Here is a 14,775-nt window from a genome sequence, read left to right as displayed (position 1 = left end):
GCCCTGCTTTGCTGGAGTCCTGTCACCAGCATGCCTGAACAATTAGTAGCAACAATCTGTTGCTGTGGATAGGTCCCTGTTTGTGCGACACTGGGAGGAAAAGAACACCCCACTGAAAAGCCTCCTGTCCCATCTGTTTTCTTCTTCCTCTCTACATTGCCAGACAACAGTATTTTACTGTAGATCTCCAGAGTGAAATTCACCTGTGCAAACACAGCCATCCACTCATGAGCCAGTCAGCTGCACTGCTTTTAAAGTCAGCAGAAACACTCCCTTCACACATTCAGTTCATCTCACCCCAAGGCAGACATCTCAAATATAGATGTCTGAAAATAGGCAAGATGAATCCTCTTCTAAAGGCCCAATTTCTTTCCAAGCAAAGGAAAAATAGTTCTGCTGGATCTTCCATGCAAGTTCCCACTGACTGCATTGTTTTCTGAACCTATATTCATGAAATATGCAGGAGACGTCAGTCTTCTGTGCTAAAAATCTTCTGTATGAAAGGAAAATGTGTGACCCCATTTTTTCATGCAGTACTTTGGAAAGCTTTTAATTAGCTCCTATATAAATAGCATATAGCTATGTCAATTGTATGACAGCTGAAAAAAACAATATGTGATTCCAGTAACATCTCTTAATCTTTTATTTCAGTCTTATGTGAAAATTGAGTCCCTCCCAAACTCAGCCTTTCATGTCTTCTTATTCTGTGAATTCCTTGAGGCTGCTTTTCACTCCCTGAGTTTTCAGGATGTCAGTACCCATACAATTGCAGGCACTGGTCATGCTTTGTCTGGGGTCAAACTACCAGATCAGATTTTTTAAAAAAAGCACAGATCTCGTTTTAAATGCAACACTTGACAGAAATTAATCAGCATGTAACAAATGTTCTAACATTTCCCCTCTCCACCTACTGACACAGTGCTTCTTGCCACGGAGCACACTATATAAAGAACTTCTGTAGGCTGAAAACTTGATCTTTCTGCTATTCTAGCCTATAAGGTTATTCAAGTACTCCACCTTAATTCTGTACAATATTTGCATTTGTTTTGGAACTAGTCATATGCCTCTAAATTCCTACTGACCATAAAGAAAGCTGATGACAGCCCCACCAGAAAAAAACCTGTAGCATCTGTACCAACACATTGCTAACGGGAGACAAAACACAAAGGCCACGGTGGCTAAGTTAAACTATACTTTGCAGAAACACAATGAAAAAATCCAACATCTAACCCAAGAAATTGCTACCTAAACAAAATAACAGACACAAAAAATCAGTGTGATAAGCAAAACAAGAAAAGTTAACTAGGTAACAGACAATGTAAGAAAAAATTACATTGTTTTCCTATATATACTCAGTTCTCCGGAGCAGAATATCCACGTACACAAATACCACGGGAGATCAGAGCAGATCCCTTCATTGTCCTTTGAAGCCTCTGACTTGTTAAACCATTTCCAATGCAGAAATCTCTTTAGAGAAAGTTCACAGCACTGGGACATACTGAATCTGAATAACTGCTTTTCTTCTTTTTCACAAGCCTGTGGTATTTTTTATTAATGACATTTCATAGTATATTTGAATATTCAGAGAATGCTAGAAACAAACTACATTCTGCTGAATAGATTCAAATTCTCAGCTGGCAGAACATTCCAAACTCCAGCAAATGAATAATATACTTTGAGCTGCTGTGGGAGATATTTGAAGAGGTTGGTTATTTTTATTAAAGGAATCAGGTTGTGATGTTATGTAAGTAGCTGGAGAGATCAAATTCTTGTATCAACAATCTGAAATCAGGGACATTGAAACTAAGAGCAGCAGATAAAGCTCTTGGGCATTTTGCTAGACATCTTTACAAAACACAGCTTTTCCTGTACTTATTCAGTCAATCTTTGTCCTCTGTTGAGATTGCCAAGACAGTGCCATCTAGAGTATTTCCTTTTCAAGGTTGGTACATCTTATGAATAGGAAAAAAACAAATCTAAATACGAAGTACTGCAAATTTTACAATAATAAAAAAGTATCAGTGGAGTCCTCTGCTACACAGCCTTTAAATTATACCAATACAGAGAAATCAGACTATTATTCTGCATTATCTCTGCAGAAGCTCTCTAAATTCTGTGAAAACATTTGAAAAACAACAAAACTGAGAAGCCAAAGTTCCCATGCTTTTGGTAATACTTAGGAGTGAGTCCACAGCACTATAAGAAGAAAGAAAGCTAAATCAGCAGATGTGTTCTGATGTGACAGAAATCAGGCTGGTATGGGTACTTATCACTAATTTAATTTTGTTATTTACAGAGTGAATATATCTCCAAAACTCTCATTTGGGCCACACATGGTAGCAGGAAGCATTTGATTATAGAAGGATGTTATACAATGGTCCATGGCATATTTTTTCAAAACCAGATCCAGTAAGTTTCCAAGAATAAAAAGTTTACTGCCTAAAGAGAGGAGCAGTATGTTGACAAAAGCATTCTCATTAGATGTATTAGCAAAGGCCAACGTTGCTTTGGGGGGAAGGACAAGGCATTCCTTTGAAGATTCTTACAGTGCACACATATTTTGCTGGAGAAGGCACAATTTTAATAGATGCAAATATGTAATCCCTGCTTAAAGGAATGTACTGCTAATGACAATATAAACATAGATTCTATCCAGACTGCTGTTTTAACTTAGATGTAACAATTATAAAACCGATACTTTAATAAGTAACATCCCTATCCAACAACAATTTATGTTCTATGTTGCCTTCAACACGAAAAATACAGAATGGAGTTACTATCAAAAACTCCACTCAGAGTGCATGCACATAGACTTATGTATAGTTAATACATCTGGGCTTGTTTTTTTGCCCTTAAATAAATTTGAAATAATTTTTTTTTTTTTTTCTTGGCTGTGAGAATCCTTCAATAGAAACTTGTAATTTTTCTCCAGCAACAGTGTCTTGAAATCCAGTCACAACAAACAGCTGCAGCCTCAAAGCAGCTGCTCAGCACCTGCCTCCTGTTCCCCTTCACTACCAGTAAGAGCTCCTGCTCTGTGCTTCTCTTGCTTCTGAGAATATCACACAAACTCACACTTACCTGTTGTTGTGACTCCTGGAATGGTTTGTGCAGCTAAAAATAGCTCATCTATGGGATCCACGAGATGCTTAATGTTAACTTTTCTGGCATTGTAATAATTGCCATCAGCAGCCATCCCAGCACGCTCTATTGCTACCAGGTGATCAAATCTGGTTAGAGGTGAGTGAAAAAACAGGGGAGAAGTCAAAGCTGTAATTTTCACATGAAAAATTCTTCTGTTGGCTGCTTGTGCTTGGTTCTACTTTTTGACCATTTGGGATTCAAGGTAAAACTTGGATACTGTTTTGTTATTTCTGAATGTAGTTGTATATGGGGTTTTTTTCCAAAGGTTAGTTCAGCTTCTTTTTAATAGCTTTAGTGCAGCTCCCCCAAACCACATTTGCTACCAAGAAATGGAGAAGTTCCTGCAATCCTCCTAGCTAGCAATCCTTTGGGCCAGCCATCTGGCCTGGCTCTGTTTCACATTAAAGCAGACGGTATCTTGTAAAATATTAGTCTTTGTAAGTGTATTCAAAGAAAACAAAAAAATGGGAAATTAATGATCATCTAAATCCTTGTTAGTGTCAATATATTCTCTGTTTAAAGTACACAGCTTGGCAAATATTCATCAGTTTCTAGTTAGGCAATGTTTGGGTTTGGGTCTTTAGATTTGGGGGATTTATTTTTTAAGTCTATGGCTGTCTTGCTGGTTATGAAAGTAGACAGATGCACTGCAGCTGTCCCACATTTAAGTAGAACTATAGTACTCAGTTCTGCCACTGTATCTTAGAATTATTTTGCTTCTGTTTCTCTGACTTTACTCTCAAGAGGTTACTAATTCTGCTGAATTACTTAATGTTCTTGTGGGTGGGTATCTACAGTGAATCCAGAGACCTTTAGCAGGTTAGTTGTCTATTTAAAAAAAAACAAAACAAACTTCAGCTTTTTGGGACTAAGGGACCAATTTAAATAGAATCTGCCTGTACTTTTATTAAGCATAGCTATAAAAGACATTTTTAAAACAACACATAAAAAATGAAGACAGTACCATGCATACTATTACAGTACCCACTAACCTGTGGAAAGAAATGGGAATTCAGTAAGTTAACAAAGCAAATACCAGGGTGAAAGACTTTTTCATTAAAGAATGCAAACTGAGGGCGACTATATTAAAAGACTTTACAAGGAAAGATCAATAAAAACGAGCAATGCATGCCTACTTCAAGGAAATTTATGTTGAATGCTAAGTAATGAAATGAGCATACAGCCACCGAGCAAATTCTCCAGTGCACTAACCCTAATCACACCATTGCAAACATATGACATTTTATTAAGTCAGATAAGGTTCCCTAGCTGTCAGACTAGAGCTAAAGCTCTAGAAAATGCGCACTTTACACAGCTCTTTTCTTAGCTCTTTCACTGACTTTGATATAATAGTTTTTGATCTTCTCACTGATTTAAAAATTGGTAATATAATATACAGTGTGTGTTTATATGTATTTATAGAATAACAGCTGAAAATATTTTAGAAAGTTTTTGAAGGAAAAGAGCTATTAATATATGAAGAATTGTTTCTTTTTTGTACTCCAGAAGTGCATAATTGCAGAATAATGTGAAATTCTGTACTCTATATGCTCCAATAACAGTGTTTTGCTTCAAAGTTTGTTCTGTGCATTCAAAGTCTTAAGGATTTACTTGCAGCCATTGTGTCTTCTTAGACCATGATCCTTATTTTATTATAATTTTGCACAGTAGTGGTGTGACTCATTCTCAAAAACTGAGTACACATACCTAGGTCTTCCAGGATCCCCATTCTCACACAAAAACATTAAAGCTGAATCAGCACTTTCCCTTTGATAACTCAGTAGAGGGATGGGTTTCTCTAGGATTCCTACAGAAAAGCAAAATGAAATTCAGATACTACATACTTTTTTTTTAATGTCTCTTTGAGTAACTTAAAAAAAAATAAGAAAACAAAATTGCTAGAACTGTAAGAATTCAGTGTCTTTACACAGTTCTTGATGAGCCCCCTATATCCTTTAATTTAAACTTTAATTTAAACTTGTTTAGATGTAAATGCTGTTAAATGGGACCTTGAGGTAGAAAACAGGACTACAAGAATAAGAACAGACACTCAGAATTTATGGCAAGCAACTCATCCAGAATCAATACCCATATATGTAAACATTAGCTTGATGCCAGCTAGGTCAACAAAATGTCATCATGGCAATGATGAGCAGAGCTTAGAGGATGAATTCTGATTCATTCACTGGGGAAAAAAAAAAAAGGTCCTGTACTAAGTGACAGATTAAAACTGAAGCAAACCTTGGCTCAAATTAGCAAGATAAAAACTGAAAAACCCCTGTCTCTTACCTAGTTGAACAGCTTCCTCAATAATCTTTTTATTCAGATCCATAGCTCTCTGATCTGTAACTATGGCAACCTGTTTCTCCAAGGCCTGCAGCATAGCTGCAATGGCAAGGGCTCCCGGGGGGCCGTCGTTCTCCTCGGGCGGCTGGTGCCTGAAGTGGGTGGGAAATCCCGTTGTTATCAGCACCGACCCCGCGTGGGACATGGCCAGGCAGGCCCTCAGCAGCTCGCCCTGGCGCTGCAGGTGCAGGATGCCCCGCTCTCCTAGACAAGTGGTTTTAAAGAGAGCAGTACATGTCAATGTATCATTCTCCTTTCGAATTTTCCCTCTGTATGAAAGTACATACTTTAGTGACATAAAATGGGTTAAAAGAAAGAGAAAAACCTCTGGTCAAGGCAGGAATTGGGGTAATTTCCTCAGGAAACCTAAGAAGATGTAGGATATGAGTAATGAAGATAATGGGCTGTGCTTCCAGGTTAAGAATGTCAGCTTTTAAAAATTATTGTACCTAGCGTTTCTAGGTTTAAGTGTAAATAGCTTTTTCTGAGAACTAATTGCATATTGTTTCCTTTCCTTTGGCCCTCTGTTTCCCTTTGAGAGTCCTGCTAGACCATGTTTAGCTAATGAAGCTAGATTGCAAGTCTAGCATCCCAGACCATACAGAAGTTCTGATGCAGACTTCAGATGCGTGTCCTTTGTGTCTGTTTAACTCCATTCCCTTTGGAAAGAGCTAATTCCCAAATGAATTCCACCTAATGAAATGATTAACCTCAGAAGTGAGGTTTCAGAGACATTTTAAGTTACCTGGGGACCTCATAAACAGCGGTATCCAGGTGACTACTAGACGTTCTTGTAACACTTAATGCAGAAGAGAACATTACCAGACCTTGAGAAATAGGTGAACATTAACAGAAGTCTCTTCTCATGGGTCAGACCCTAAATAGGCAACACTATTTTCTGTGTATGGCTTTCATTGTTCAAACACTTCCTACCCCATGTTCCTTCCCTGTCACTTGGAAAAAAGTTCACAACTCAGTTCTTTCAATTTGCTAGCACTCAAGAAAACCATGAGTACCAGCATGATGGGCGTATAGAGGTAAGTCTTCATTGCTGTTTTTTGATCTCCTTGTATCTTCATCCTTTAATGCTCCCCCCACCCCTACATTTTCATCTTTTTGTCATCAATTTCCCCTTTGGCATTTCTTATATTCCTTCTAAATAACACACAGGCAATACATAGATAATGGACAGAGAAAAAAGTTCAGAGAACTTAAAGTTAAGAGAAGCAGAATACAAATCTCAGAGATATGGGGTATATTAACTGAGACAAAGTACTGTACTCCCCTTTAGTAGCTAACTTTTAAGTTAGGTCCTGTATTTCTGCAGAGTGAGGCATTGTGCCAAGCCAGCTCCAGAGAGTGGGAAAGGAGAGGCCTTGTGAGTAAAAATAAACAGACCTAAATGTATGCACACAGCCCAAACCCGGAGCTTGGGAGTGCTGGGCGTAAGCTGTTTTCCACTACTGCCTACAGAGGATTTCAGAAAATTTATGGCACACTGAGCTCAGACTTTACAGCAGCCAGAGGGGACTAGCTCAGCGTGTATTTTAGGAATGGTTGCACTACTCAGTTTGCCTTTACTTCCCTCTCTTCCTTGCACACACAGGCACCCCCACTGCTCAACCTTCTGTGGCAACCTGGTCATACAACACCTCAGTGATGGATATATCAGCAGAAATTAATATAATCCCACCCATCAGAGAGTGGTGTTTGAAAAACACACGCAACTACTAGAATTTTCTGGTAGGACCACAGTAGTCATGAATATATGTAAAGAAATGTGCTATTTACTCCATAGTGAATACCCATGTAGCTGTTAGCAGCAAGCTGAGGTGCCTGTACTTCACATACCAATTTCACTTTTACTCAGTAGCAGTTCTTATTCCCTGCAGACTATGCAGTCTGCTTCTGTGTCCTTTGGGAGCATACAGTCAGGAAGATCAGATATTCCATTTCCCACAATGAATGATTTTGGCCAGACTCTGATATTAACTACAGTAACAGTAAATACAAGACCTAGTTATATAAACTCACTGTATTCCATAAAGAATTCTTAAAATCACCTTCAGATTCTTACTGTGTTCTTGAATTTAAAATATCTAAAATGGCAGGATAGGTGGTATCTACCCCATAATGAATCCATTAAATGGAGACAGTTTTTGTTTATACCTGGATCTATTCCAATTAGGGTCTCTAGAGTCCTTATCTTTTGGGCTGCTTCTGCCGACACAATACTGAAATGCAGAGGATCTTGAGAGATGCAGTGGACCTGTGGGACTCCTCCTAAGGATCTGACATTATCATTCTTTAGGTCAGTAATGAACATGCAGCCAGGAGAGTGAGTAAAAGCTAAAGGAGCTCCTAAAATGAGCAAAAAAAATCAGTTAAATGTTATAATAACATATTGCAATGTAACAAATGTATAATAAATGTTGCAATGTAACTAATTAGAAGGATGATAAAATTTCAAAAAGCTACTTTATATGACAACAGAGTCCCTGCCTGATGACACTTAAAAAAAACAGGTGATATTTTAAGTTACACTGGAGCAATTAATACACTTTGAGAAAGAAATGTATACATGTACATCTGAAAATGTTTTCACTTCTAGAAAGCTCATGTGGGTAGTTGCGATCAGTTTTTTCCACAATGCCCTCTTTGGTCTAAACTTGAGGTAACCTAAGAATGGAACTCTGGTACCCTCCCAAAAAGTCTGTTGTAATGGTGTTTGTCTTCCCAAGTCACCATGACCTGTGATGGGGCCCTGCTCTGCTGGAGATGGCTGAACACCTGCCTGCCCATAAGAGGCAGTGAATTAATTCCCTATTTTGTTCTGTTTGCATGTATGGCTTTTGCTTTCCCTATGTCTTTATCTCAACCTATGAGTTTTCCAGTTTTTGCCCTTCCAATTCTCTCCCTGATCCTGCTGGCTGGGGTTAAACCATGACAATTTAAACTGGCAAGGAGTAATGACAAAAGGGAACCAGTAATCATTAGAAAAGAAATATGAGTAGCCACTATAACCCTGGAGAAAAATAAGCTTCTTTATACCTGACAGCATAGTAGCTCCCTAAACTGATAATATTTCCTGTCTTTATACTAACTCCAGAAGCCCAAACCTAGGCAATACTTGATTTGGCAAAACTGGTACATTGTTGGATAAATCATAACTGGTATACTAAAACAACAAAACATTCTTTGTTAGGAGGGTGAAAATGGAGAAGATATTTTTTTACTAAGTACACATCTGCTTGGTTTGAGCTACATCTGTTGGGACCCTATGGCAATCAATTTAAAATACCTGGGGAGCATGGCTGTTGAGTCAAACACTGTGAGCAGACAGTTTTGTGACAAGCTAGCAGATTCATCTAAAGTATGGGTATTGGTGGTTTGGCAGATTTTAAACATTCTAGCTGAGAAAGTAGCACAACAAAATAAAAACTATCCAAAAATTTCCTGGAATGCACTAATGACAACTGGTTTTAATACAGAAAATGGAGAAATAAACAAAAGTGAAAGTCTGTTCCAAGCAAGGGCAGGATAGACTTGTGCAACGGATTGGAGAGACATTGGCAAATTTTTTCTCTCTTTTCCCTACACCAAGGATGTGTGAGGAAGATGAATAGGTTTGCTGAAGCATCCAGGAAAGAGCAGGATTTTCAGTATGGATTTGGGACTGGAGAAAAGAGATTGCATTTAAAAAAGAGAAAGAAGATTCCTCTTAGAGCTGAACCTACTAGAGCAGGTGTTGAGTTCAGATGAACACCTCTAAGAGACCACAAGGATCCTGCAAGGAGAGAAGGACAAAGCAGATGACCTCCCAGGGTTCTCCCACAAATATTGCCTATGATTATTAAGCTTCTTTTTCAGTAAGAATGATAATACAGTATTTAATTTCCATACTAGTGACTTAGAGAAGTATGTAATACTGTTACTATGGTTTTGTTGCATTGGCTTGCCCTTTGTGCTCATGCCTGCATAAATGACTGCACACAGTGCAGAACCACTGTGCAGAAGAAAAAGTTTCATTTATGTAAAGTGTGTTACATTTACTTAATTTTGGAGCAAACTAAAAACTCTACATTCTCCATGAGACACTTAAGAACACTTTTCCATGTCAATCAATTTGCTAGCTCTTGACAACATTTTGGAAAGATTTCTGGCTTCTCTTTTTTTCCTTCTTTTTTTTTTTTCTTTTTCTTAGACTATTGCTTTACTTCAAAGCAGTACAAAATAATATTTTAAAAGGAGGAAGCTTAAAAATTAATGCCTTTAAACTTCTTGTTTCTTATAATGCTTAAAAAGATGTTTTGATGTTGCCAGAGCTGTAGAATTAAACATTTAAAATACACAAAAGTGGTGAAATTTCAGTAAGAATTTTCTTTAAAGTACACCTGTATTTCAAAACAAAAACTCTCCTGCCAAAGGCTTTTTGTTGTTTGGGGTGTTTTTTATCTTGCTAATCAGCCAATTCAGTCTCCTTTTTGAAAAAATAAAACAAGGAGAGAGAAAAGAGATTGAGGGATAATTTAAACAGTCTCTAAGCAGCACATACTGCAGTTGATAATTGCTTCGACTCCTGTTACTCCACAGGCCCAAAACACTGGAACATCACCAGGGTGAAAGTGAACTGGATCTCCATAGTCTGGTTTAGAGAGATCTTGTATTCCCAGCAGACCTGGAATTGATCAAAAATGAAATCATGAGTGATTCTAATTAAGCAGTAATGCTGCAAAGCTGGGGGGTGGACCCCAAACATCATTCATTGACATTGAATTAAGAGTTTGAGAGTGTCAAGTCCCCCTAAAGTGGAACATTGAGTTTGTCTTTGAGTGCATATCCTCAGAGCCTAAGCTGACTTGATTTCCCTTTTTTGTACTCAATAATATCAGTAAAAATGTATTTATTTTATTTTTGCAAGAAAACGCAAGTTAGATATCTATGCTGAGTTTCCAAGATAATATAAATCTTCTGGATCAACAGAAGAATTCTATTCGTAGCACTGGCAAACAAGGATAAATGATGGCAATGTAAAATGAGTTCTTTCTAGAACACATTTTCTACTGCATTAACTTCCTACATCTTTTAGCTAGAGAAATGATCTTTTCCTCTTTTTCTTAGATAAATACATCTCACTCTTAGCTGCCTTTCACTAAATTGTCTTTTGCTTTATTCTGACACCTACTTGTAATAATCTGGGTCTTTCTAAGCACTTGCTATCTTCCTGTGGTTTTATATTCTTCAGATGCTTTAATATACCACTCTCTTTTCTGAAATTAATTTATATAATCTGTATATATGATAATTTACTCTTTTGTAATGACTTACTACTAGTTTGTCAGGCTTAACTACTCAGATATGTTACTCAAGTACATTACTGGAGTGTTGTGTTAACCAATGACATTTCCTTCCATGCCCTGCAATGTGAGCCTTCTGTGTATGAAGCCCATGATTATCAAACTTCTGATAGCAGGGGGGAAATTATTGCAATCTATCTTCACATTACAGGTGTTTGTTTGGTTTGGTTCTTTTTTCAAACAATCTTCTGTCTTTATTTTTTATTTTTCATTTTTGTTCAAACTAGATTTAAAAACAAATCTTATCATATTTCTATACATTTTGTCTTAAGTGTTGTGCTCATTGTATGTTATTTCAGTGTTTTTAAAAATAATTCAGTATTTACTTCCACATTCAGCCACTAAGACACAAAATGCATCCACACATACTTCTTCCCATGCTGTCAGTCACTGCTATCCTGTCACTGGAATCTCTGACAGCAAGAAAGTATTCACATATAAATGAAACTGCACACATTTCAGAAAAATGTGATTATACTTCTTACCAAAACCACCCCTGCCAGATAACTTATCTACATCTGACAACTAACTTTTGTCTAAGAAATATGTGTGTTCAGCTCACGCAAAACCTTCGTTTTTCTTTTTTTTTTTCTTTCTTCCTTTTTCCTTTTATATTCAGATTTGTGACCATTAGAAAGGATAAAAACAGATTTAGTGGTGCAGGTATTTCAGTCCTTCCACTTCCCATGCTTTCCCCCTTCACTTTTATACACAGTCAGGTGCATGCAGAATGAGAAATGAAAAGCACTGACCAGGGTCACCTATGTGAATTGGTGCTCCATGGGCTTCTTTTAATTCAGATGTTGCTAGCACAGCTGCTTCCAACTTGCTTTCAGGAATAGGTCTCATTGTGACTACTAAGTTGCAGTGAAACATAGAAATGCTGTAGCAAGGGACAGATGTCTGGCAGTTCAAAAGAATCCAGTGTTAGCAGGAATATTGAATAAAACTTCCAAAATGTTAGAATTAATAAATTTAAATCTTTGTGCTGTACTTGAGTTTAGAAAGACTGCATTCTAACATTAATTTTAAATCCTTTTGAAAAAAAATCTTAGGATCTTGTATTCTTTTTCCTTTAAGATTCCATCATTTAGCTCCATCATACAAATCACTACAATTTTCAACTTAATGCATTCCTTGTTTCAGTGCACACAGCTAGATGAGGTCAATGTATGTTGAATATTGTCACAAAACAACGGTGTGTTTCCTCTACAGTAGGTGAAAATCTAAAAGAAAACTATGGCACAGCTGCAAATCTACTTAGACTGAATCTACCCTCTTTACATGAATACAGTGCCCTGTAACACACCAGGGTCAGCAACTGCTGATGGCAGTACCCGCTTGTATGGAAGCTGCATGACAGTTCCATACGTGCCACTACAAAGGCTCTATGATATTCATCATCCTCATCAACTGGGAGGCTGAGGCACCTTTTCTATTTAGAAATAAAGCAGGTCAGCTTTTTAGGAAAAAATGTCAGATATTTGAGTTGCAGCTGAACAAAAACAAGACATCCAGAGAGCTAGGGCTGTCTAGGAAACGTTCATTTAAAGCCTTTATAATGATAATAATAATCACACCTGTCACTGAAGAAACACACTGTGCAGTTCTTTGCAGCATTAATGTACTATAAACTATAACATTTTCCTAATTCTGAAATGCTAGAAGCAGATACATAGTTGTATTATTTTCTTCTTTAAGTTTGGTAGAAGGACTCACATATGAGTTTGTTCCATATGTTTGCACCTTCATTTCGACCAGGAGCATAGCATAGATTGTGTAACAATAAGACTGAAAGCAACAATAACCTTTCTTCAGTAGCACAGCATCTGAACTAAAGGAAAAAAGGCATGCAGATGTGTACTTCAATGATCTTAGAATTAAGGGGTTTATTTACTGGAGCCAGAATTATTCTAAGACTTCTGATACCATTAAAATCTACACCACAAACTTTCTGAGCACAGTCATAATTTTCAGGGCTCAAGTCCTTGGGAACATCTGGCCCAGAGGCCTGGGTTTGAAGTAAATGTGCAGTTTAAAGGCTCTCCTGTCACAGGGAAAATACAGAATGTGGCCATCAAACAGAAGAAACTGTTACTGTCATGGTTTATAAAAGGAATATTCCAACTGCAAGCAGGAGTTGGTATGGAGAGCAGGGAACATGGAAAGACATGGTCAGAACAGTGCATGGATGATTGGGTGAAACAGAAAGGGCAAACCAGAATAGAATCCAAATGAAATGACTGCCACAGTCATTCAAATGGGGAATGTCTTGTCATGAAAAATGAATAAAAAAAGAGATTGGCCTTATGCTGAGCTGAGGCTTGGAATATTTTACCCTGTATCTTCATGTGCTCAGCAGAAGCCCATGCCTTCAGTTACTGTGTAGGTAGAGGAAAAAAGTTCTGCTTTGAACAATAGGTATATGCACCTAACATGAATATGGGGAAAACTCACAGGGAAAATTACAACAAAGATTATGTGTGTGTGCATATACTTACTTTGTACATGCTTACATTACATTTTTGCTCAACATTTCTGATAGGAATGCCAGCTTTTTGGACTGCTTTTTCGAAAGAGAAGCTGCAGCCTAAATAAAAAGTCACCATGTCCTTGAGTTGTTCAGAATACTCCTTAAGGCTTTTCAGTGATCCAGTACAAGCTCCATGCTCATATCTTCTGTACTGTAGGCAGTCAGTTCTAGTGAAATAGGAAGTTATCACAGCTTTGTCACATTTTTTGAAAACAAGGTGAATTGGTTGAATTGACATAAACCCAGTGTGAAACCACAAGATACAGCCTGTTTTATCCATTTTGTTCTTTCTGACTAATAATGAAACAAACACAGGCAAACCCCCCAGAACATCTTATTCTACACAAAACCAAGCTGGCAGACAGAGTGTTAGAGATTTTTTAGGTGTTACAGGTAAAGGTCCCTTATGTTTGTCTTGTCTCAGGCTTTCAAAAATTAGGAAGCTGGTTTAAACCTTGTTTTTAGAGTTTACCACAGGAGTACATCTTTCAAATTTCAGAGACTCTACAAGTATTGTGCAGACACCATGGCCATGTTTCTAGTGAATAAATATAAAACCCTACTATTGAATTCTGCAGGGTCAGGCTGCAAAATATTTAAAAATTACACAAAAATTTCACCTTTGGGTTAGAGAAATACTTGTAATACAGACTCTTATCATAAGAGGTGGCTCAAGAACAAGATAATCAGGTTTTTGTACATGGTTTTCACTCAAAGGTATAATCCCATGAAGATAAAGTTGTTCAAAATATTCAACAGTGTAACTAGGCTGTTTCCTCAAATCCTCCTGATCACCACCAGAATTCATTTCAGAATATTGGCCAGCAAAATTGGTCTGTAGTTACCTGATATCAGAATCAGTACTCAGGGAAGGACATTTCCAGTCACCTGGTTGACTTCTGTACAGCAGTGGCAGGGGTCCATCGTTTGCATGGCAGAACTTCTCAAAGTCATCAGCCAGGGACTTGTGCAAAATCACAACATTGGCCTGTTTATAGCCTTAAATTGTGGAAGATGGGAATGGCTGGTTATCAATTCAGCTTTTTGTTTGTGAAATAATAACTTTTCTATGTGAATTTCTTTAGATGTATAAAAAATAAAACTTGTAAAACTTACCTGAAGGAAATTTTTGCTTCAGAACTTTGTAATTAGATCAAACTTCCTGAAATGTTTAAAAAATCATAGCTAGGCCTACTTTATATGTGAATTCATTCACAGCTGAAACAGTTGGCAGACATGGGTAGTAGCAGAATATGAAGACACCGCAATTAATAAATATTTCTATTAATTTATATAGAAACATAATTTCTTGTCTAACTGGGGACATTACCCTTCTGTAAGAAAATGCTTTTTTGCAAATGTTAACTCAGAGCCAAAGAAAGGCTGTCACATACT

The 14,775-nt window shown here is 37.4% G+C and overlaps 1 protein-coding gene across 4 annotated transcripts in view; it reads right to left on the bottom strand.

Annotated features, from left to right (window-relative positions):
- Positions 1-14,775, bottom strand: part of DGLUCY (D-glutamate cyclase) — a 47,684-nt gene that overhangs the window by 7,777 nt on the left and 25,132 nt on the right. For all 4 annotated transcript variants that reach the window (XM_015630060.3, XM_019006912.2, XM_015630058.3 and 1 more), the window contains 8 exons: positions 14,226-14,379; positions 13,349-13,547; positions 11,600-11,750; positions 10,046-10,168; positions 7,660-7,851; positions 5,434-5,694; positions 4,852-4,951; positions 3,082-3,230 (listed from right to left, as the gene is read on the bottom strand). In XM_015630060.3, coding sequence (XP_015485546.1) covers positions 3,082-3,230; positions 4,852-4,951; positions 5,434-5,694; positions 7,660-7,851; positions 10,046-10,168; positions 11,600-11,750; positions 13,349-13,547; positions 14,226-14,379 — 1,329 coding nt within the window. The remainder of the gene's footprint in view (positions 1-3,081; positions 3,231-4,851; positions 4,952-5,433; positions 5,695-7,659; positions 7,852-10,045; positions 10,169-11,599; positions 11,751-13,348; positions 13,548-14,225; positions 14,380-14,775) is intronic.

This window comes from Parus major, chromosome 5 (assembly GCF_001522545.3).
Source record: "Parus major isolate Abel chromosome 5, Parus_major1.1, whole genome shotgun sequence".
In the NCBI taxonomy this organism is placed as follows: domain Eukaryota; kingdom Metazoa; phylum Chordata; class Aves; order Passeriformes; family Paridae; genus Parus; species Parus major.
Note: the sequence above shows the minus strand (reverse complement) of the source record. Positions and strands in the feature narration are given on the sequence as shown.